We start from the raw sequence: 19,801 nt of genomic DNA on the forward strand, positions 1-19,801 counted from the left end.
TAATAATTTTTAATAATACAGTTGAAGTACGCCCAAATCATCTCCATTACCAAATTAAAACAACACAAAAATTAAACACATTAAAGTTCAGCCTGGATTTGAGGTCAAGTCATAATTCCACTAACAGTGTACTATGCTTATTTCTGTCAACATTAAATCTATGCATAGTCTCAGGGGCCATCTTAGTCTAAACGTAGGCACATAAAACAGATATATATATCTCCAGTGTTTTAGCAACTGTTGAGTTGATCAATCCATTCAAAATATCCACAGTCAGGAACAGCAAGGATTTATGGACCTGCTTTAACAAAGCACCTAGGTACTACAAAGCTTCATCAATCATCATCTGCTCCCTGTTCTCCCTGGACAAATACTATCTGGTGATTGGAGTGAGTGTGAGAAATAGCAGCCTGGGAAGAAACAATCAGATGGTGGCAGTGCTAAACGACAGACCGAGTGGAAGGTCAACGGTTTGTCTTCCTGGTCAAATGATTGGAATCAGAGTTGGTTTATTTTCCCTGCAGCAAATCAAATTGGATGGCATGTCCTCGCCATGGTTACAGGTTGTAAAATACGTATGTCTGACATGTTCTCTTACTGTGATGGCACAATTCACCTACTAAAAAATAAACTATGAAATACACATAATAATCAAGTACATTTCATTATTTCAGGTCATTTATCTTTTTTTTGCAAATATTCATAATGTTAAAAATGGTCTCTGACATTTCAATAATAAAAAAAAAAGATTTGCATGTAGAAAATAATTAGTTTAAATAATCCTAAATTACACTTTCAAAAATTACTGCATTTTGTGAATGAAGTCTAAGTAAATACACAATACTAGATTGTACCTTTCTATCCTATAATCTCTATTAATTCACTATCTGTAACATAATATTATATTAGCAGCTATTGCTTTTTTGCTTCCGGAGGGAAAAATAAAGGAAACATCCCCCCTGCCCTCCACATGTCTGCCTATGCCCTTCTGTCCCTGTGTCCCCAGCAGTGCTTGTTTGCTTGTTGTTTTGGTCCTGCTCTTGGCTTGTCCTCTGAGGCCTCAGTCCATTTTGGTGCTGCTCTTGTGCCTCCAGGGATAGATGAGCTCTCCCACAAAGAGCTTCTTGCACAGGGCTCCCCACGAGTCCCTGGGGTAGCAGCTGTAGGTGGGCGTCCGGTAGAACTGCACCACCGTGCTGCACTTTATAGGATTGATCTGGACAAAGACACGATAGAGGGAGTGTGTGTGTGTGTGTGTGTGTGTGTGTGTGTGTGTGTGTGAGAGAGATAGAGAGAGACAGACGAAAGAAATGGGAGGAGAGACAAGCAAGGATAGGGTGATGGTGCAGAATAAAGTGAATCTATAATAATGTTTTATGTAGGTCTGAACTACACAGAAATCAACTGGGTATTAGAGCAGTTACACTGCCTTTGGTGTCATTCCCCAAAGTCTTCACACTAATAATTCAACATGGAACTGCGAACATAAATGAATTAAGAAGCCAAATCCGGCTTCTGGATCTGGATCTCCAACTAAAGGCACAACTACAGTAATGTCAACAGCATTATGCTAATAATGAATAAATTAAACCCACCTCCATTAACAGATGAAGCGGAGTCCCAGGCTCCTGAGTCAACACTCTAAATTTGACCCCCTCTGCAAAGACACAAACAAACTACGTCAACAAGGAAGGATGCATCAGATCACACTTAACACATAGAGTAGCTTCATTAACACACTACAGTTCCCTTCTAAAGCCCTAATATAAACATTTATTTTATTTCTTTATTTTACTATTTATCTTATTTTTAATCTCATATTTTAGGCATTACCTTATTTTATTTCTTATCCTTTTTTTATCCCTGCCCTGTCTTGCCATTATCTCCTTGCTCCTTAAATGTATTTCCTTATTGTCAACTCTTTATGGGGCAGCCGTGGCCCACTGGTTAGCACTCTGGACTTGTAACCGGAGGGTTGCCGATTCGAGCCCCGACCAGTGGGCCGCGGCTAAAGTGCCCTTGAGCAAGGCACCTAACCCCTCACTGCTCCCCGAGCGCCGCCATTGTAGCAGGCAGCTCACTGCGCCGGGATTAGTGTGTGCTTCACCTCACTGTGTGTTCACTGTGTGCTGTGTTTCACTAATTCACCGATTGGGTTAAATGCAGAGACCAAATTTCCCTCACGGGATCAAAAAAGTATATATACTTATACTTATACTTTACTACCTCAACTGTAAAGTACTTTAGGTCGTTTAGGCCTGTTGTCTTGACTTTACTTTACTAACTTTCATTAATTTGAGCAAGCATCATTGTAATGTTATAACTATATGCATACGGTTTTAAACTCAGATATTCAGAGTTTCGGTTGATTACCAAATGCAACAATGACCAGCAAATTACAGTCCAACACCGATACTATGACATTTTAAAATGAACTTATGTGGTCCAGATGTTACAACAGGTGGCACAACACCAGCTGCACCTGACAATACCCAGCTCACCTGCAAGCCTGTAAGGCCGACACACGCGCAGCCCCATGGCAAACAGAGGGAAAGAGTTGATGAGGTCAACACTGAGGTGAATCAGGCCTTGGAACAGCACCACCACTAGACGAAGCTGCAGAGACAGAGTGGGATCAGATCAGATTAAAGCTCACTCCCAACTATGCCTCTCCCTAAATAGCAGATCAATTCAATCACTTTCTGTGAATGGGAGTATATTTAGCTCCCATTCACATTTTCAGTGATGGCAGACAACGAGCCAATCTGATTACCATGCTTTTAATAATACTGGTGGACTGCATGCTGTATCATGGGAAAAGGTGTGAAGCAGGGCAGTCCTGAGGTCCAGAACTCAGGGGGTAACCAGGCCGGCTATGCATTCCTCTCTCTTCACTGATATTTAAAGAGTTGGTCAGGAGAAATACAACCATTCACAGTACTTGAATATGAAAAATGAAATGCAAAATGTCCATCATACTGTATGTCTTCCCTTGCACTATCCACGATGGAGAGGTGGGAGATGACACTGTTCTGATCTGACGTATCTCATAAATCAGCATGAACACCTGCTGTGTCTAACTGACCTCTCTTTGACCTTGAAGCCATAGGGCTTTTACGCCCCTCACCTCCACCACCACCCAGAAGGGCAGAACCTTAAGAGAAACACTTTCAAACTCAATATCCATTATCATAATGTTGCAACTTTGCTACAATCAAGTATGAGAGGTAATCTGGCAATAACAATATAAGCACTTTTCTGGTATTTTCTAATGCGTGTAAATGATCTAAAATCATTCACAGCGCCAAACTGACAGACTGAGCAAATGGTCATTGATATTCTCTGTGAAAGTGGTGTGAAGAGCGCACAGTCCCAAATACTATGATGAAGGTCAGAGCTGAGCGAGGAGGAGGAAGAAGAGTTTTTATGCCACTCTAGTGAAGTGTCTTATAATCGTGAGAGAGGTTCATGAATCTTACAAGGAGGATTAAAAGTTGATGTGGTTTCTCTGATTTTCGTAATTTATTGAGGCTCTGCTGTACTCCATCTTGCAATGTAGTGTGAGTGTTGTGGACTGGAATTTCAATGTTTGAAATTTAAATAAAGCAATCTTCATTTCACAAGTTCAATTCCGCAGAGATGCACATCCCATAATTATCTGAACTGAAGCTACACATGGAAAACAACACTGGTATTTGAAGGACTCACCAAGGTGAAGACCAGGTAGTATAGGGCTGTAGTGGGTAACAGGAAGAGCAGAATGGTGAAGAGCAGCGTCCCGATGAACAACTACAAAACAAGTGGAAGAACATTCAGAATGTGTGCTTAAATTATTAAGATGCAACAGTCTCAGCAGAATCAACTATCCAATATGTCTTAAAAGTGATATATTTTTTCTATTTTTCTTGTATTATCCTCAAAGCACCCAGTTAGAAGATACAATTTAAGCCCAACCTAGCCAACCTAGACCATGCCTAGGTTGGTTAAGAGTATTTGGATGTTTATTGAGGTAATATGGTGGCAACATGGGGCGTAAGTTAAGGTAAGCTAACTGGCTCATTTGTTTTGTGTTTGTGGTGGGCTGTGCCTAGGTTGATGGTGGTTGGCTAGGATTTTTATGGCTATGGTTCAGTCCACATCAACGGGACGGACCAACCTAGACCATGCCTAGGCTGGTTAAGAGTATTTTGGGTATTGGATATTTCAATGTGGTAATATGGTGGCAGCATGGAGGCGAGTGTCTCCAAGACGCTGGTTTCACTCTATAAAAAGGGCATGAGTAGGCTGTATCTACTGAGGCGACTCAGATCTTTTGGGGTTCAGGGGGAGCTTTTGAGAACATTTTACAATTCAGTGGTGGCATCAGCCATTTTTTATGCAGTAGTATGTTGGGGGAGTGGCATCTCAGCTGCTGACAGGAGGAAGTTGAATAAACTCATTAAGAGGGCTAGTGCTGTTCTGGGATGCAAGCTGGACTCAATAGAGATAGTGGGAGAGAGCAGGATGGTAGCGAAACTGACATCTATGCTGGGTCACGAGCGTCACCCAATGCATGTCACTCGGTCAACACTGAGCAGCTGTTTCAGTGACAGGCTGCTACACCCTGTGTGTATAAAGGAGAGACATCACCGGTCCTTCCTACCCACTGCAGTTAGATTGTATAATAAACACCACCCCAATAGAGCACAAGGCACTTTAGAACTACTGGAGATGTTTTACTGACTACTTTTTTATACAGTTTTATACATTACACAAGGACAATGTAACTATTCTTAAGAACTGTGGGTTCCCATTAGAAAAGGTTATCCTTGTTGTTGTTGTATTTATTTATTTTATGTATTTAGCATTAGTGCGTAGTAGGATGATAAGACTGTTTGTTACTGCGATAAATGGCTGTACATGGTGGTTGTGCTTTCCCCACATGAGCTCAAACAGGTATGGTGCTGGGAAGCATGCCCAAGGAATGTGTATTTGCTGCATGTCCTACTGAAGATGTATGGGGGGGGGGGGGGGGTTGTCTGTAAGTCTCTTTTCCTTCATTGTCTTGGACGCTGTAACAATGCAAATTTCTCCCTTGGGAGACAAATAAAGGATTATCTTATCTTATCTTATCTTAACGAAACATCGGTGAATGAGGGTGCCCACTTGATAACCCAATGACATGCCGCATACTATATACTGCTGTTGGAATGGCCATTTGTCTTGTGTTTGTGACCATTTGTTGGCAGATTTGTGGGTAGCGTGCTTTTTAAAGTTAATTTGAGTTGGGGCTTCTGAATGTGTTTTTACTTTGGATTTTGGCACAAGGGATTTTAACATCTAATCCTGTGTATTAATGTAATGCTTGTTGGTTTCTGTGTTTTGGGAGGTGGAGGTGATATAAGGTTTCCTTGTGTTTTTCTACGTGAGTAGTCATTATATGAAGATTTGACAGGTCGAGAGAGATGATACACTTAGTGGAATGGGATCAAATATGGTTGGATATTGTAGGCAGGGTACCTCAGAATTTAAGGCTTTGACAGAGAAGGCAAAAGTAACAGTTAGTCTGTTTGTGGGGGCGGACTCATTTACAAAATCAAAAAAAAGTTGCACTCCAAGAATTTTTTTCTTTTTAATATTTTCTTTAGTAGCGACAGGGGTAACAAACAAATGTTTCAGCCATTAGGCCTTCATCAGTGTCTCACACTGTCGCAACTACACATTAGCTGCTTTCAGACACGTCCTCCGCAGTATATGCGGAGCTTTGCCAAACGGAGGTCCGACCCTTCGAGTGATTCAGATATGATGCTAACATGCTGACATTATGCGGTCATATGTGTGAACGACACGACGCACATTAACAGATTCTGTGTGGTTGAACAGGTTGAACGTGGTTGAACACATGGTTATGTTGTTCAAATATACGGCCCAACTGCTTGACATCCGCAGAACATATGGACTTACACGTAGGTCTGAAAGCAGTTATTGTGTAGTTGTACTGTCCAAGGTCTCTGTGCACTTAAGACATAAAACGTATTCCTTCAACTGCCTAACTCACACTCTGGGGTGCGTTTCCCAAAAGCATAGTTGCTAATCTGTTAGCAAATTAGTTGGTTGGCAATGGGAAATTGCATTGCAACCAACAAAGTTGCTAACTTAGCAACTTTGCATTTAGGAAACGCACCCCTGGTGAGGAATGAGCGATAAGGCTCCACTGAGTCGTACCTGGTCCAGATCGTAGGAGCAGGAATCCACACGCTGCCTCAGCACATTCCACTTCTTGCCCCGGAAGAGACGCCAGAGGGAGGCCAGGCCGTAGATCTTCAGGCAGTACAACCTGCAGGGCCAGTCAACACACCGTGAGCTCATCATAACCACAGCACAGGCAGCCCTACTTGGATGACGAGATCTCGAGTGACGATGACCAAGGAGAACAGCACTATAGCCTCTCACAGAGCTCATGAACCAGTCTGGTGTTTCCTGTAAGATGAGCAATAGTTTCTTTCTTTTCTATCTAGTTTCTATTTTTTGTTTCTTCCCTGGTCAAAAATAAATTGTGAAATCCAGATGAGTCCATTTGAGACGTGTGTGCGCTACCTATTTACCATTGGGGTATTTAAGTTGCCTATTTTGATGAAGAGAGGGGTATTTAATTACTAGATGCCACCTGAGAGTAACCGTCTGTGATTGATTGGGTGTCTACAGCTTCAGTCACAGGAGTCTAGACCAACAGCACACAACAACCCAGCCTGACATTGACAGACTCACACTAGGCCTCCAGCTCCATTAGCAATCACACAGATCCTCTGAGGTTTCACCATGGGAAAACCTTGAGCACGACTTATAATGCATTCGTGTCATTGGTTTAGATAGAAGTGTGATGCATTTAAAATTGTAATGAGAAGTGAAATACGTTTTGTGATACTCTCCTGGGTTCAAAAGAGCAAAGTAAAACAAGACACGTATTGTCCAGACACACAGGACCGCAAAATGCTTATAGTCACGGTGGAGAAGTCCACTCTAAATATACAAGTCCAGGTGCAGAGAGGAACCTAGGGCTGTTGTTGTGGAGGGGCTTGGGATAGGTGAAATAGCTGACCTTTACAACACTCACTTCATTTGTGTATCGTTTACAGTTTTCCATTCAAGTGGCTGTTTGTATTCTAAACATCCAAAGGTGCCGAGTTCTACATGGCTAACTGCCACAGATGGTATCTTCAGAGGAAACAGGAAACCTCAGCAAAATCACATCACCTTAGGCTGTTTGCATGATCATATAGACATTATGTATAAAGATATCATATGGATTCATGATCAACTGTAAACTGTGAGGATCAGGCTAGCACTGCATTTCAAAAATTCAAATAGCACCTTGTAATTCCATCAATCTTTTGATTACGGTCATTTCCACAGATAAAACTTGTTTTTCCCTCCTTGAGATTTAGAGATGGACAATTCAATGCTATGAGTGTTGAAAACATATTTCACCTAACATTTGAAAGACCTCCACTAAATGGCCTGACAAATACTGCCCTCTGCTGGTAAGAAGTGCACATGATCTCACAATAATCCATCATACAAATGGACAGTCCGGCAAGGTACCAATACAAAATATGAAAGTGAGCCTTACCTGGCCCCATAGACGTAGAAGCAGTAGATGTGAAAGGTCAACAGGGCAACAATGTCTGACAGTACCGAGAGAGCAAAGGTCAACCCCAGGCAGGCAGAGAGCCCTACATACCACAGGATCATCTCAATGAAGGGAGACATCAGGTGGATGTAGCCTGCAAACAAAACAGGGTTATTGATCAGCCCAAATACTTGGTTTTATTAACAGTACAAAAGTACAAAACTGTGCCAGGAACTGATTACTGTTTGTTTTAGTGTTTATATAAGATGCAGTTGGTAATGTCTGCAATTAAAACACGTCTTTATCTAGTTTATTTTGTTACCCACTAAAGTGAGCACAAAGTACAGCATAATAAGCTAGATGAAGTTACAGAGAGCCAAAACTCACTGATCCACAGGTGGATGTGATAGAGGAAGAAGCGGCCCAGCACTTCATCCAGAGCCTTGTTCATCTTCAGGCCAGCTGGTGCCCCCATCAGCCACTGCAGCAGCTCCTGAAGCTCTTTGGCAACATGCTAAACATTTAGAAGTTAACAGATGATTTAAGCCACTTACAAGATAAAAATGCCACTATGCTACTTGTTGCAAGCATTCTGTCAGTAAGTATATAAGTTTCACATTATATTTGTTTATCTGGCAGACACTTTCATCCTAGATGACTTACTAAGGAGCAGTTTTATCACACTTCTCTACATTCAAGACGTATTAGTTAGTACTCCTCATAAGCAGTCTCATAATAATACAGTTTACTTGGATAGGCCGCCCACAGAGACTTAATATATCATCTGGTAAAATTCAAAATTCAAATTCAATATGAAAAATCGTTGTTGAACAATTACTTAACATCACCTTAACCAAATCCAAGTCCTTACCTTAACCTTAACCGTAAATTGTAGTTAACAGTGTTAACAGATAGTTTTTGATGATCTGAGCATCTGTTTATAGTCTGTGGGTGGACTATACATGTAAAGTGTGACCCATAATACTTACATCTGCAACTGGTACCAGTGTATTGGCAAATTGTCCTATACGATTTTCCCTGTAGAGCCAAGATATTAGCAGCAGTCCAAGAGCCATGTCCACAAAGAAGGACACAAAAATGTTGGCCTTTCTGCAGAAGGAAATTATTAATATATTAACGTATATATATATATATATATATATATATATAAGAATACACTACCTTGCAATATACAATATTGGCTACCTATTTAAAATGGACTTTTATCTAATCTGATGCACACCTCATAAAATCCATGTGTCCGGTGGCTTTTTTAGGAGATGCCACAGTTTGAAGATGCTCTGTTCTGTGTCCCAGCTGCACACAAGTCGACAGTTTGCTGGAAATGAACTGGATAGGACGTGTATTCAGTATCCTGCAAAAAACCAAAGGACACAACCATCATCAATTTTACAACACTATCACACAATTAAAGCCAGGCACATTTATAAAGACAGTATAGTGTGTGTGTTGTGTGTGTGTGTGTGTGTTCTAGCTCACCTGATGCCACATATCCAGTGCCAGACTGACAGCATCCACGTGATGAGCATGCACAGGGGAACAGAGCCCTGTTTGAGCAGCTCCACTACGATGCTGGCCTCCCTGCCCTCCGACTGCCAGTGGGTGGTCTTCAGTGGCCCGTCGTCGTACCTATCCAGGAAGAAGAGCGCCTGGCTGTGGGACACTGTCTGGAACATGGCACGCAGTTCAGAGGGCTCTGCTTTGGAGTTCTGTATGGCCTCTTGGACTGGGTGGAGCTGGGACAACATCACCTTGCGCTGGTCGTAGTGGATGAAGATGATCTTCTTGCTACCTCCATTGTCACCGCCGTCCTTTTCTCCATTGGGGATACTTTCATCCTTTCCTTTGGATTTATCCGTGAAAAGTGTTCCCTCGTTGCCTACCATGTCACAGTGGAAGCCACTCTTGCCGACCTCACGGCTAATTTTAAGCCAGCGATTGTGAGGGAAGATGGTGCTGAGGTCCTTCAGAAAGCTGTCCATTCCTTCCTGGCCTTCTTTAGGCATGCTCCAGGAGCCCAGCACAGTGAGGTCGACATCTGTCTCACTGCGCATTTGGCTCAGGTACTTCTTGACTTGTCCGGGAATGAACGGGTAGTGGATGACAGCCAGGACCACAGCAGAGTCATGGCCAGGGAGCCAGCGACCAATCAAGAGGCCACTGTCGGCCATGTTACAGCACTGGGGAAAGAAAATCTTCAGCACCATATTTTCCAGTTCAGGGTCGTCCAGCGACTGAAAAAGAAACCCTGTAGGTGAACATAATATGCAGATAGTGGTGATTACATTATCTCACAGCAAAAGTTGAATGATACTATAAAACGAATGAGCAACAAGCTATGTTTCGGTGTACAAGTTAAGAAAAATGCCTCCTGAAAAGATAATGGAAATTAAAAATACCCGTTTATTTACTCTTGCATGATACGAATCGCGCGCCTGTAGTTTCTCTGCTCTGCTACTGCCCCACTTCTTCTGACCTTCAGCTTTATTGAACCGTTTCTATAGTAACAACAACCCTCTGGCAAAATTAGCTTCATGGAATGCCTTTATTGATTTGTCACATCATTCATGACCAAATTACTGAATTTTCTCTTGACATAGTGTGAAAGTTTAGCAAGAAATATTTTCTATTTTGGGTGCATGTAACATTTCAGTTGACCGATAACATTCTGTCATGCAACCACTCTGTTATCGATAGCTAGCTTCCAGACCAGACAGATGTCAAACTAAACTTAGATAGATACGCTAGTTCTAGCAACCTAATGATGATACCCACCTTTCAAGACGTAGTGGACAGGTTAATTGTGTCAATCCATCGCTTTAATTATCTTAATCAACAGATCTATACCTCAACAAATACAGCTTTCTCATAACAACTAATATTTGATAGACATACTCTACATTTAGCTTAAATGCTACTGGATATCGCCATGTTCATTGTTGATAGTGCGTCCATAAATACCTTCCGACTACTTTATTGTGGTCAATGCAATGGTTCCTACCTACCACAAGAATGTAACCTAATGTGTAGGATTTTGTCGTTTCTTCTTGAAACCTGGCTCTGATATTATTACTTATATATATAGATATATATATTATTATTTTATTATTTGTTTACGTTCCAATTAATGCTATTTTTGCTGTCTGTGAGATGTTGACATGATGTGATGCGCTCATCCAGCCTATTGTTGATCTTCAGTAGGCCTAGCTAGCTGCTACGACTGTGTGAGAGTGTTTTTCTTTTAATTATAGCCTAATTGCTAGCCAACAATTGCACGCACGCCAGTCAATGACAGGCAATACAGTCATTGACAATCTACATGTTTTTTTTTTACATCATAATTGTAACCTACTCTTATTGACACATTTAAAAAAACATTTTATCCGGTAAAAAGGTTTCGTCTTACCCCCCAATTTTTTTAGCAGTAAAAGTCAAAGCTGTCTTCTCTTTAAAAGACCACAGACATGTCTGTCTCAGAAGGCTGGTTCAAATGACAGAACGACAAAAAGAGCGGGCTCAAGACCAGTGTTCAACCCTAGATAATAGCCTGAGCTGATAGATAACAAGGGTGAGGCTAACAGATATTCAGCATGCAGCACTGGCCTGGAACCATACAAAGTTGGAGAATAATATATTATGCTTTTTTTAAAAGTGATAACTGATGAATGTGTAGCCAGAGGTGGAAAGTAACGAAATACATTTACTCACGTTACTGTATTGAGTAGTTTTTCTGTGTATTTTGTATTTTTTAAGTAGTTTATAAAATCGGTATTTTAAATTTTACTTGATTACTTTTTGAGTGAAGTATTGTACTTCGCTACATCAAAAATCCCATCCGTTACTTGAGTAAAAAAAAGTTACTAACGAAACGAAAACAGAAAAAAAATCGCGCCCTAAACCACTAGCCTAGTGATAATGATCAGCATGTAGCCTACAACAGGACATGAATCAAGCTGACGCCATGCAGTCTTTCTGAAAGTGATGGAGATGGAGCTGGATCACGAGATGCATCAGATTAGCCTAACCTATGAAAGTGTATTTTCCGCTTTTCCAATGGGTTGTCTCAGTTCGTTTTAGCACCAATGATTGCGGAGATATTCAAGCAAACACCATTGGATTTCGTGTTTTGACGTTTGTGCTCACCTTTCTTTGGAAAGAAGTTTATTAGCAGTTGTTTCCCCTCATTTTGATGTCTCTCTTTTTCCTGTTTTGGCCTTTGTTTTTAGTAACCCGACTTGGCTTTCTTGGAGAAAGACATTGCACCAGCAGCACAACAATTAGCGGTCCACTACTAGCAATGCTCAACTAAATAAACAAAAGATAGACTACCTTATGAATCGTGCAGGCGGACTAAACCATTTAGCTCTTTAGCAAGGGAGAGTGAGAGTGACCTTAGACAGTTTTCACTATGTTTTGTATACAAAATCCAGTCAGTCAAACTTTACATTTCGTCTGACATTCATTTTTACATTTAATTTGGGAGTTAAAATATTCAGGTAAAATAAATATATGGTGGAAATAAGTATTGAACGCTTCATTTTTTTTTTCAGTAATTAGCCTAAACTTCCAGTGAGTCTATTCGAAATTTTCACCACTCATTATATTAACACACATATAAAAAATCCAAACATAAGAGTTTTGTGTATTAAAGTGGAATGACACAGGGAAAAAGTATTGAACGTGCCTACTGAAATTTCTTCAATACTTTGTGGAAAAGCCTTTGTTTGTAAAGACAGCTTCAAGACATTTCCTGTATGACAAAACTTATTAGTCGCAGTATCAGGTGTGATTTTGGTCCATTGTTCTAAACAGATTCCAGGGGTCCCTCTTGTGAATCCTGATCTTTAGTTCCAGATTACTTCCAGAACTGTTTAATTGAATTTAATTGAATCGGCTGCCTTCAAGTCTTTCTGGAGCTTTCTCCGAGTGGTCCTTGGCTCTTGGAATTGACTATCCTTCTGACTCCCTGGTCAGAAATATTGCGAGGAGATCCTGTGCCGGTTGATGATGCAGTGATGTTTCTTCCACTTGGAGATAATGGCTCCCATGCTGCTTACTGGAAGATTCTGAAGTTTTGAAATGCATCTGTAACCAGTTTTATTGATATGTTTTGCAACAATAAGGTTGCAAAGGTCTTGGGAGAGCTTTTTGCTTTTATCCATCATGAAATGTTTCTTGTGTGACACCTTGGTAATGAAAAACCTTTTTATAGCCCATCAATATGTAAGCTACTAACCAAGCTTATATTAATTTGCGCAGATAGAAAGGATAACTACTCTCTAACTACGTACAGATTCCAGCTCGTTCCTTCCCTTTCCTTGCCTTAGTGCTTTTTCTTAGCGTGTTCAATACTTTTTCCCTGCGTTATTCCACTTCATTACACATGACTCTACTTATGGAGTTGTTTGGATTTTTATGTGTGGATTACCTGAGTTATTACTAATGCCTGATGCAAATGTTGTGCCCCCTGTATTCCACTTTTCAAGGGCCCTCTCCTCTATTGGGGCCCTATACTTCCCACTTTCCCCCCTAGTTTGACGCCCTTTAATCTGCTGAACCTTCTGCTCATTTCCAAATATAAAAAAAACTCTCTGCAACTCAACATTGGCCTGCCTGCCTCAGCTGCCTGTGAGGGGCTTTTCAGTTGTGCTGGATTACTGTTCACTGCAAAGCGACCCAAGGATGAGTGCAACTAACTTTGAAAATCAACTACTGCTCAAACTTAAAGAACTTAAAGGAGGTGATTTTTCACATAGATCTCCATTTCTCAACATCCTTATCAGGCAAGTACCTCCACTCGGCGGCCATATTGCAACACTTTTTGGGCACTTATCGTGCATCTATTTCGGCAGAAATGAGTGTGCGTAAGGCTTCACGACACCAATCTTGCTCCAGCAGCGAGATCACAACAGATGATTGGCACGATGTCTTCACAGCACACCACATGATTGGCTCAATGTATTTTACAACACACCACATGATTGGCTCAACGTATTCACATGTCAACGTTTTGCCGCGGAAGGGTTGTGATATGTGTAGACAACTGCCATATTGGCGTTACAAACTAACCCCATGCATTACTATGGAGGATTTTTTGAGTGCTGTGTCTCCTCATTAGAAAGTCTCTGGTAAAACTGGTTGTTCTGGTACCCCCCCCCCCCCCCCCCCCAAAAAAAAAAAGTAACTAAGTAACTTTTACTTAAAGTACATTTTAAATGAACTACTTTTTACTTTTACTTGAGTACATTTTCAGATCGGTATTTTAACTTGTACTTGAGTAATATTTTATCAAGGTATTGGTACTTTTACTTGAGTACAATATTTTCATACTTTTTCCACCTCTGTGTGTAGCTATAGACCTATCAACTGATCATATGGACAATTGAGTATCACCATAAGCAGTGGAAAGAAACAGTGACTAAAAAAGGCAATTATGCACACTTGCTTGCTTTCCAGCACTGCCCCAGCTCTTATTAACATGTACATGTCCTATTATTACATTATCATTTGGTATGTTATCCCTCCTAGCATCTGTAATATGGTTAACAGATGTATGCATGTTGTAAATATACTCAAAAATATATTTACAATTTCTGCACCTATGGTCTGCACTTAAAAACTACATCCACTATGTAGCAACGCGGCTGCATGGAGTACCATGAAATCGTTCCGGGTAATCAGGAAATGTTGTCGGTGTAGTGTGGTTGCACGTGAAACCTTACTGTCTGTCTGTCTTGGTATGAATGAACAGCTAATGTGCAGCCTTCTAAAATACTAATGGAGACGACTATTAGTTCATCTAATTTCGCAGATGATGCCAGCCAAGTTAAAGATATCGTTTCCATCTTCAGGGTGCAGTTCTTAGCAATGTGTCGTTTGAATACTCTTCCATGGAGTGTAAGTGAACGCATCACGTTTATGTTCTCCTAATGAAGGTATTTCAAGATGTTATGCATTTAATATGATGTTTATTATTTAGTTGCTTGAAGCTGAACTCACAAACGGGCGGTCATCAGACCTTATTCTCGATATTCTGAATCAGGTTAGTAGCCTATCTCATTAAAGTAACGTTATGTGGATAGATTATTGCAGCGGTTCTAGCCTGAACTCTTATAATGTTCTTTCTTACAGACGTGTCTTCACACAGTTTGTCTCCAACATCCTCCGTCAGTGAAATACAGGAGACTCTTTCTTCAACAACTTATAAAAATGGTTTGTTGCTTTTGCACTGTATGCTATATTGCCACATTTTTGTTGCTGATACCAATTTTAGGGGATGTTCACGATTATTGATTTTGAGAAATATTCTCAGCATGAATCTACCACAACAGAACCGTTGGATGAACTCTATGATGCCTTGAGTGAAGTTCTGAGTCTCGAAGAGAAATCCACCTGCTTTAAAAGTTATTTTCTGGTAGGACATTTTAAAGTTCATGGATTAGCAGCACATACTACAATCCCTGCATCTATGTTCACATATTATTGATTTATTGGGGCTTTGTTTGAGCAAAAGGGCCCTCCCTCTTCATTGTCCCAAACACTGTTCAGTAAGCATGTTTTGGTTATCAGCCTTCAGGGGGTACAGTGAGTCTGACAGAGAGCCAGGCTGTTATATCTGAAGGCACTACTGGACTGGTCACATGGGAGGCTGCTCTTTATCTAACTGAGTGGGCCTTGGAGAACCCACAGATGTTCAGTGGCAGGTGAGTCTCCAGTTCTATCCCAGTTTAACTAATGAATACTTAAACATTCTGCCCAGCATCAAAATGTGACCTAGTGGATTGTGAATGCATATACTGGGTTCACTCTGCCCCCTTTTCCCCTCAGGACTTTACTAGAGTTGGGCAGTGGAGTTGGACTAACCGGCATAGCAATATGTCGCTCCTGTAAGCCTAGAAAGTATGTATTCAGCGACTTCCATCCCCGTGTGCTGCAGAAACTGCACACAAATGTTAATCTCAACAGCCACAATCTGTCAGATGTATCGGTATGTGTTGAGGAGCTGGACTGGGCGGAAGTGTCAGAGGACAGGTTAATAGACATTGACGCCAACACAGTCATTGCAGCAGGTAGGACTGGGCCAGTATTAAGTCTAACTAATGAAAAACAAACAATAACCATAAGTGAAGTCATACCTATAATGTTGACTATTCTGCCATTGTTTTTTTTATACAGATGTGGTATATGACCCTGACATTGTAGACTGTCTGGTGTCGCTATTGGGCAGGGTGCTGAAATGTTCCACTACAAGTGGCCAACCAGATGTTTACATTGCCTCCACAATCCGCAACCCAGAAACATACAGTTTCTTCAAAAAGCAGCTTGGTGAGTGTATAAATTACTTTATTCATTTTGCATTGCTCCATTAATTTAGACCCACAGTGAATACCTATAAAATATCCTTTCTTTATTTCAGCAAATGCCGGGGTGAAACATTCAATCATCACAGGTCCTACAACCCAAATCTTCCCATACAACAGATTCTCCACCATAGAATTAATAAAACTATATTTGTAAAAGAGAAATGTTGCATTATTTCTTTGATATAAAGCATTTATTTACATTATTTACACATGGTAGATATATGCTGCCCTTATATTTAAATAAAGGAATGGAACACTGAAGTTAAAGGAGAACTCTGGTGAGTTTTCACATAGATCTGTTTCTCGAGGTCACCAAGTACTGTAGGTACAAGAGAAAAAAACAACACCTAGTTTTACCTAGCTCGAGTTGCTACAGCCAGCAGCTAATGCAGCTACAATGCTACACTCTGGGGGCATGTACATGGGAGCTCACGGGCATACTCATAGAGTGTAGTGCTGTAGCTGCCTGGTTGTGTTAGCTGCTGGCTCATTTTTTTTTTTTTTTCATAGCGGTCAGTACTCGGTGACCTTGAGAAACGGATCAATGTGAAAACTCGCCGGATTTCTCCTTTATCCTGCCAATATTCCAAATACGTGGATTAGTAACAAACCTGTCATAGTTAATTTAATAAGTGCTGCACCTAAAAGAAGAACCCTATGCCATTGTTTCTAAAAAATTACATCATAGGGCTTGTATATTAGGAAATGTACCACTTACTCAAACAATGCCACAGGACTTCTTTTAAGAGAGGTCAGGGCTGGTTCATAGTTTACACAAGCAATGCAGATTGAAATGCGCCCCCATCAAAAAGGCATGACATGGCACACACGCTTGTGTCACGTTACACATTTTGCTACACAAGTACACAAGTCACTTTGGTCAAGAAGTGTCTGCTAAATGTAACGTAAGTATGCGCCAAACCCTTTTAGCGTAGCTGGATTTGCGTTTGCATAGCTTGCATAGACTATGAATCGGGCCTTAATCTACCCATGTTTCTCACTAAACCACATATTTGGACTTGTATGAAGTCGGTTTTGGTTGGTCATCTGCTGTCAGCCGTTAGTATGGGAAGAACAGTCTGATCCCAGTTCTCATCCCAGCGCTGCTGACCACTGGCTCTCAGGTTCCTCCTGAAGAGCCCCAGTTTGCCCTCGCTGCTCGGGAAGTCACACAGCAGCAACTGTTTGGAGACACCAACTGAATAAGCCAAAACGCTCACCATGCAGCATGGTCAATGTGTTTGCATACAGAGATTTAACATTATGTCGTCCATAAAAGAGACATATGTTTGAGACTTTAAGTAGGGCTAGAGGGGCAGGAGAGTAATTCAGACATAAGACCAGTTGTGGCATTTGAACTTCTTTGTCAGTGAGAATTCACTGTTCTCATACCTTCAATTGTGTGGCTAATTCATTTGAGTCCTGGAATATTAATCCATTTTCCTCATGCTTCACCAATTCATGTAAACTGAAAAATATGAGAAATTGGTTCAGTTATTTAAAATACACCTGAAAACAAAGTAGGAATGCAGTATTACAGCCACTCCCTGTACCCACCATTCAAAGTGTATAGCACAGACAGGCAGGCAACAGCCGAACATGTCCACAACTTTCATAGGAAGATCAAGGCCACTGGAGGATTTGTGCAGGCAAACCCCAAGATCGGCAGAACCTAGTGTGTAAATCCCCCCCACACAACCCAGAACATTCTCTTAGAACTCTTCATGCTGAATGTCCTTTTCAGCGCAACTAAAATAAATATTAGTCAACTGACCAATGAATACATTTAGAAGGGTGAACCTACCAAGCAACAGAGGGTAATCCTCTGCCTCTAGCCATGGAGTGCAAATCTTAACATGTTGAAAGCTCTTGGAGTCAATTAGTTTTTTATAATATTCCTTTTGAGGGCCTTTACCTATGAGAAGCAGGAGAATATATGTTGCAAAACCTTTGTTAGTAGGCTGTTTGGTTCTTCCTGATTACTTGTGTATTTAATTAATTTAGTCAAGCCATGACAGACTTTACCTGTAATGACACAAATCAGCTCTGGGAGACCCTCGCCCGTATTCACAAACTCTTCATAATCTATTGAAAGAATAATTTATATAAGATTAAATGATTTCAGACTATGAATTTATATTGTTTACATTTCAGTATACTATGAAAAGAAAGAACAGTATCTTACACTCAAGTGCCTTTAGTAGAATTGAGAAATCTTCATCCTCTGAAAAACAAAGTACAAATGCATAACTAAATAACCATTTGGTATTCTCGGAAATTCATTCAATCACACACATCTGAAAAAAAAGAATCTTCTGTTACATCTGCTTGAGTAAATGTTTGCCAAGTCTGATTCCTCTCTGTATTAAAATCCATTTAAAAAGCTTCTCATCAGGTACCTCTGTGAGGCCAACACACACCTGTCCAGCTGGTGCTGCTCAACAGTAGAGCAGGCCTCTTTGCAACAAGACTGACAGTGCCAGTGTTTCCACTGTGCTGTGTAAAAGCGGTCAGCTCCACTTCTTCATCAGTGGGCTCACCACTGAAGGGAAGGTAACAGTACAGATTCAGTAAGAGATTCACTTTATATTCATGTTTTGTTTGGCTCAGATATTAAGCTTACAAAACATCACAAGTGGATTCCTTGTCTAAGTTCATGTGCATCAGCAAATAAGACAGTGTTTTCTTTTACTATTATATTATATTCTATATATATACCTTGGCTGAAACTGTGGGTAAACCTTGGCCATCTTCATGAAAAGCTCATGCTGAGGTTCCAACGGCGTCTCTTTAAATAGTAATGGTGGCTTATCATATAGAGTCGTTGCCCTAAAAAAGTTACGTTGAATTAATATGCATGAGACTTCAGTGGCTGCTATTTGATAGATATAAGCTGATTAAGGTGAAACTTCTGTAAACTGAAACCTTACGTAATGCTCCAGTTTTTGAGGAGGTCCTCTTTCATGGCCTTAGTGACACAAAGATTATAATTTGAAAACCTGCCAAAGAACTTCTCATACCTAAAAAAAAAAGACTGTTATTTAACCTGATGGTTCTTTTGATCTGAATAAGATCCTTCTTTCTATGTACTAGGAAACAACTCTTCTCACCATTTTGCAACCCGAACAATAGGATGTCTTTGTCCATGGGTAAGGGCCATTATAGTGTAACCATAGTTATGCCAGTCAATAATAAACTTGACCCCACGCAAACTACTCACTAACCATGTAACAGCAATGCTAGGCAATCCAGGAGGATTCTGAAGGTAAAAACACAAAAATATATAATATACAATGCAATACTGTACATCAAATAAATCTCATAATATCTGAATTATATCTAACTGGAGACAAGTTATGAAAATACCTGCATGAGAATATGGGAGAAATGCTTGATTTTCATCAGTGTATAAAGAAGCTGTAGGGATTGCACAACCACTTTGGTGACGTATCTTAGAATCTTGGGACCAACTGAAAAAGCAAAGTACAATTTTTCGACACTTCAGAGGTGACCATTGCAGTAGTTCCAATAAGAGAGTGGGAAAGTCCACAATATTTTGTATGAGATGCTGGAACAGACAGTAAGAGGTATCTGAGAAAGACAGCTTGTCAGAAATGTTTTTGAACTTGATGATTGTTAGAACCTAAATTGAGCTAGTTTGTACTTGCAGTAGTCACCACACAGTGACACAGACACTTACGGTGATCTGATATACGCCAGATAGGTTATAGTTTAATTAATTGGGAGTCTACTGATATTCCAGGCCTTTGTGCACTTGTGAAAAATCACAACAAATCTATGAACACAT

At 40.5% G+C, this 19,801-nt stretch overlaps 3 protein-coding genes and 1 long non-coding RNA gene across 7 annotated transcripts in view; 2 read left to right on the top strand and 2 right to left on the bottom strand.

Moving 5' to 3' along the window:
- On the bottom strand, positions 1–11,129 carry pigq (phosphatidylinositol glycan anchor biosynthesis, class Q). 4 transcript variants are annotated; one of them, XM_042087633.1, is made up of 11 exons: positions 11,037–11,129; positions 9,110–9,878; positions 8,853–8,984; positions 8,599–8,719; positions 7,997–8,123; positions 7,610–7,763; positions 6,205–6,316; positions 3,709–3,789; positions 2,502–2,616; positions 1,596–1,657; positions 1–1,216 (listed from the first exon to the last, which is right to left on the bottom strand). In XM_042087633.1, exons 2-11 carry the CDS (start codon positions 9,835–9,837, stop codon positions 1,061–1,063), a joined length of 1,788 nt encoding a protein of 595 aa, XP_041943567.1. In that variant the 5' UTR covers positions 9,838–9,878; positions 11,037–11,129; the 3' UTR covers positions 1–1,060. The 4 variants fall into 4 exon arrangements, with proteins under 4 accessions (XP_041943567.1, XP_041943568.1, XP_041943566.1 ...); XM_042087634.1 differs by lacking the exon at positions 11,037–11,129 and adding an exon at positions 10,406–10,579 and having other exon boundaries at positions 9,110–9,864; XM_042087632.1 differs by lacking the exon at positions 11,037–11,129 and adding an exon at positions 10,406–10,579.
- The window catches only part of LOC121706147, a 16,483-nt gene continuing 6,906 nt past the window's right edge, over positions 10,225–19,801 (top strand). The window contains exon 1 of the long non-coding RNA XR_006030975.1: positions 10,225–10,237. This is a non-coding gene — a long non-coding RNA (uncharacterized LOC121706147). The remainder of the gene's footprint in view (positions 10,238–19,801) is intronic.
- Positions 14,285–16,196, top strand: eef2kmt (eukaryotic elongation factor 2 lysine methyltransferase). Its single transcript, XM_042087639.1, has 8 exons — positions 14,285–14,527; positions 14,610–14,672; positions 14,762–14,842; positions 14,943–15,044; positions 15,200–15,333; positions 15,458–15,699; positions 15,806–15,955; positions 16,047–16,196. The coding sequence occupies exons 1-8, from the start codon at positions 14,408–14,410 to the stop codon at positions 16,145–16,147; spliced, it is 993 nt and encodes a 330-aa protein (XP_041943573.1). The 5' UTR covers positions 14,285–14,407; the 3' UTR covers positions 16,148–16,196.
- The window catches only part of alg1 (ALG1 chitobiosyldiphosphodolichol beta-mannosyltransferase), a 4,367-nt gene continuing 582 nt past the window's right edge, over positions 16,017–19,801 (bottom strand). Inside the window, exons 3-13 of the mRNA XM_042087636.1 lie at positions 19,360–19,463; positions 19,104–19,252; positions 18,924–19,013; positions 18,712–18,822; positions 18,414–18,535; positions 18,179–18,217; positions 18,019–18,078; positions 17,798–17,908; positions 17,551–17,665; positions 17,386–17,461; positions 16,017–17,174 (exon numbers count right to left, since the gene is read on the bottom strand). Coding sequence (XP_041943570.1) covers positions 17,037–17,174; positions 17,386–17,461; positions 17,551–17,665; positions 17,798–17,908; positions 18,019–18,078; positions 18,179–18,217; positions 18,414–18,535; positions 18,712–18,822; positions 18,924–19,013; positions 19,104–19,252; positions 19,360–19,463 — 1,115 coding nt within the window. The 3' untranslated portion in view covers positions 16,017–17,036. The remainder of the gene's footprint in view (positions 17,175–17,385; positions 17,462–17,550; positions 17,666–17,797; positions 17,909–18,018; positions 18,079–18,178; positions 18,218–18,413; positions 18,536–18,711; positions 18,823–18,923; positions 19,014–19,103; positions 19,253–19,359; positions 19,464–19,801) is intronic.

This window comes from Alosa sapidissima, chromosome 3, assembly GCF_018492685.1.
Source record: "Alosa sapidissima isolate fAloSap1 chromosome 3, fAloSap1.pri, whole genome shotgun sequence".
Lineage (NCBI taxonomy): Eukaryota > Metazoa > Chordata > Actinopteri > Clupeiformes > Clupeidae > Alosa > Alosa sapidissima.

What these genes read in the sequence shown, in the direction of transcription:
- pigq (XM_042087633.1), bottom strand. Translation starts at nt 9,837, where the DNA reads ATGGTGCTGAAGATTTTCTTTCCCCAGTGCTGTAACATGGCCGACAGT. An exon ending in TTCTACGTCTATGGGGCCAG is followed by an intron (nt 6,317 to 7,609) that starts GTAAGGCTCACT and finishes CTGGCCCTGCAG; the next exon opens with GTTGTACTGCCTGAAGATCT. An exon ending in CGCTTCATCTGTTAATGGAG is followed by an intron (nt 1,217 to 1,595) that starts GTGGGTTTAATT and finishes GTCTTTGTCCAG; the next exon opens with ATCAATCCTATAAAGTGCAG.
- eef2kmt (XM_042087639.1), top strand. Translation starts at nt 14,408, where the DNA reads ATGGAGACGACTATTAGTTCATCTAATTTCGCAGATGATGCCAGCCAA. An exon ending in TGAATACTCTTCCATGGAGT is followed by an intron (nt 14,528 to 14,609) that starts GTAAGTGAACGC and finishes TTTATTATTTAG; the next exon opens with TTGCTTGAAGCTGAACTCAC. An exon ending in CAACACAGTCATTGCAGCAG is followed by an intron (nt 15,700 to 15,805) that starts GTAGGACTGGGC and finishes TTTTTTATACAG; the next exon opens with ATGTGGTATATGACCCTGAC.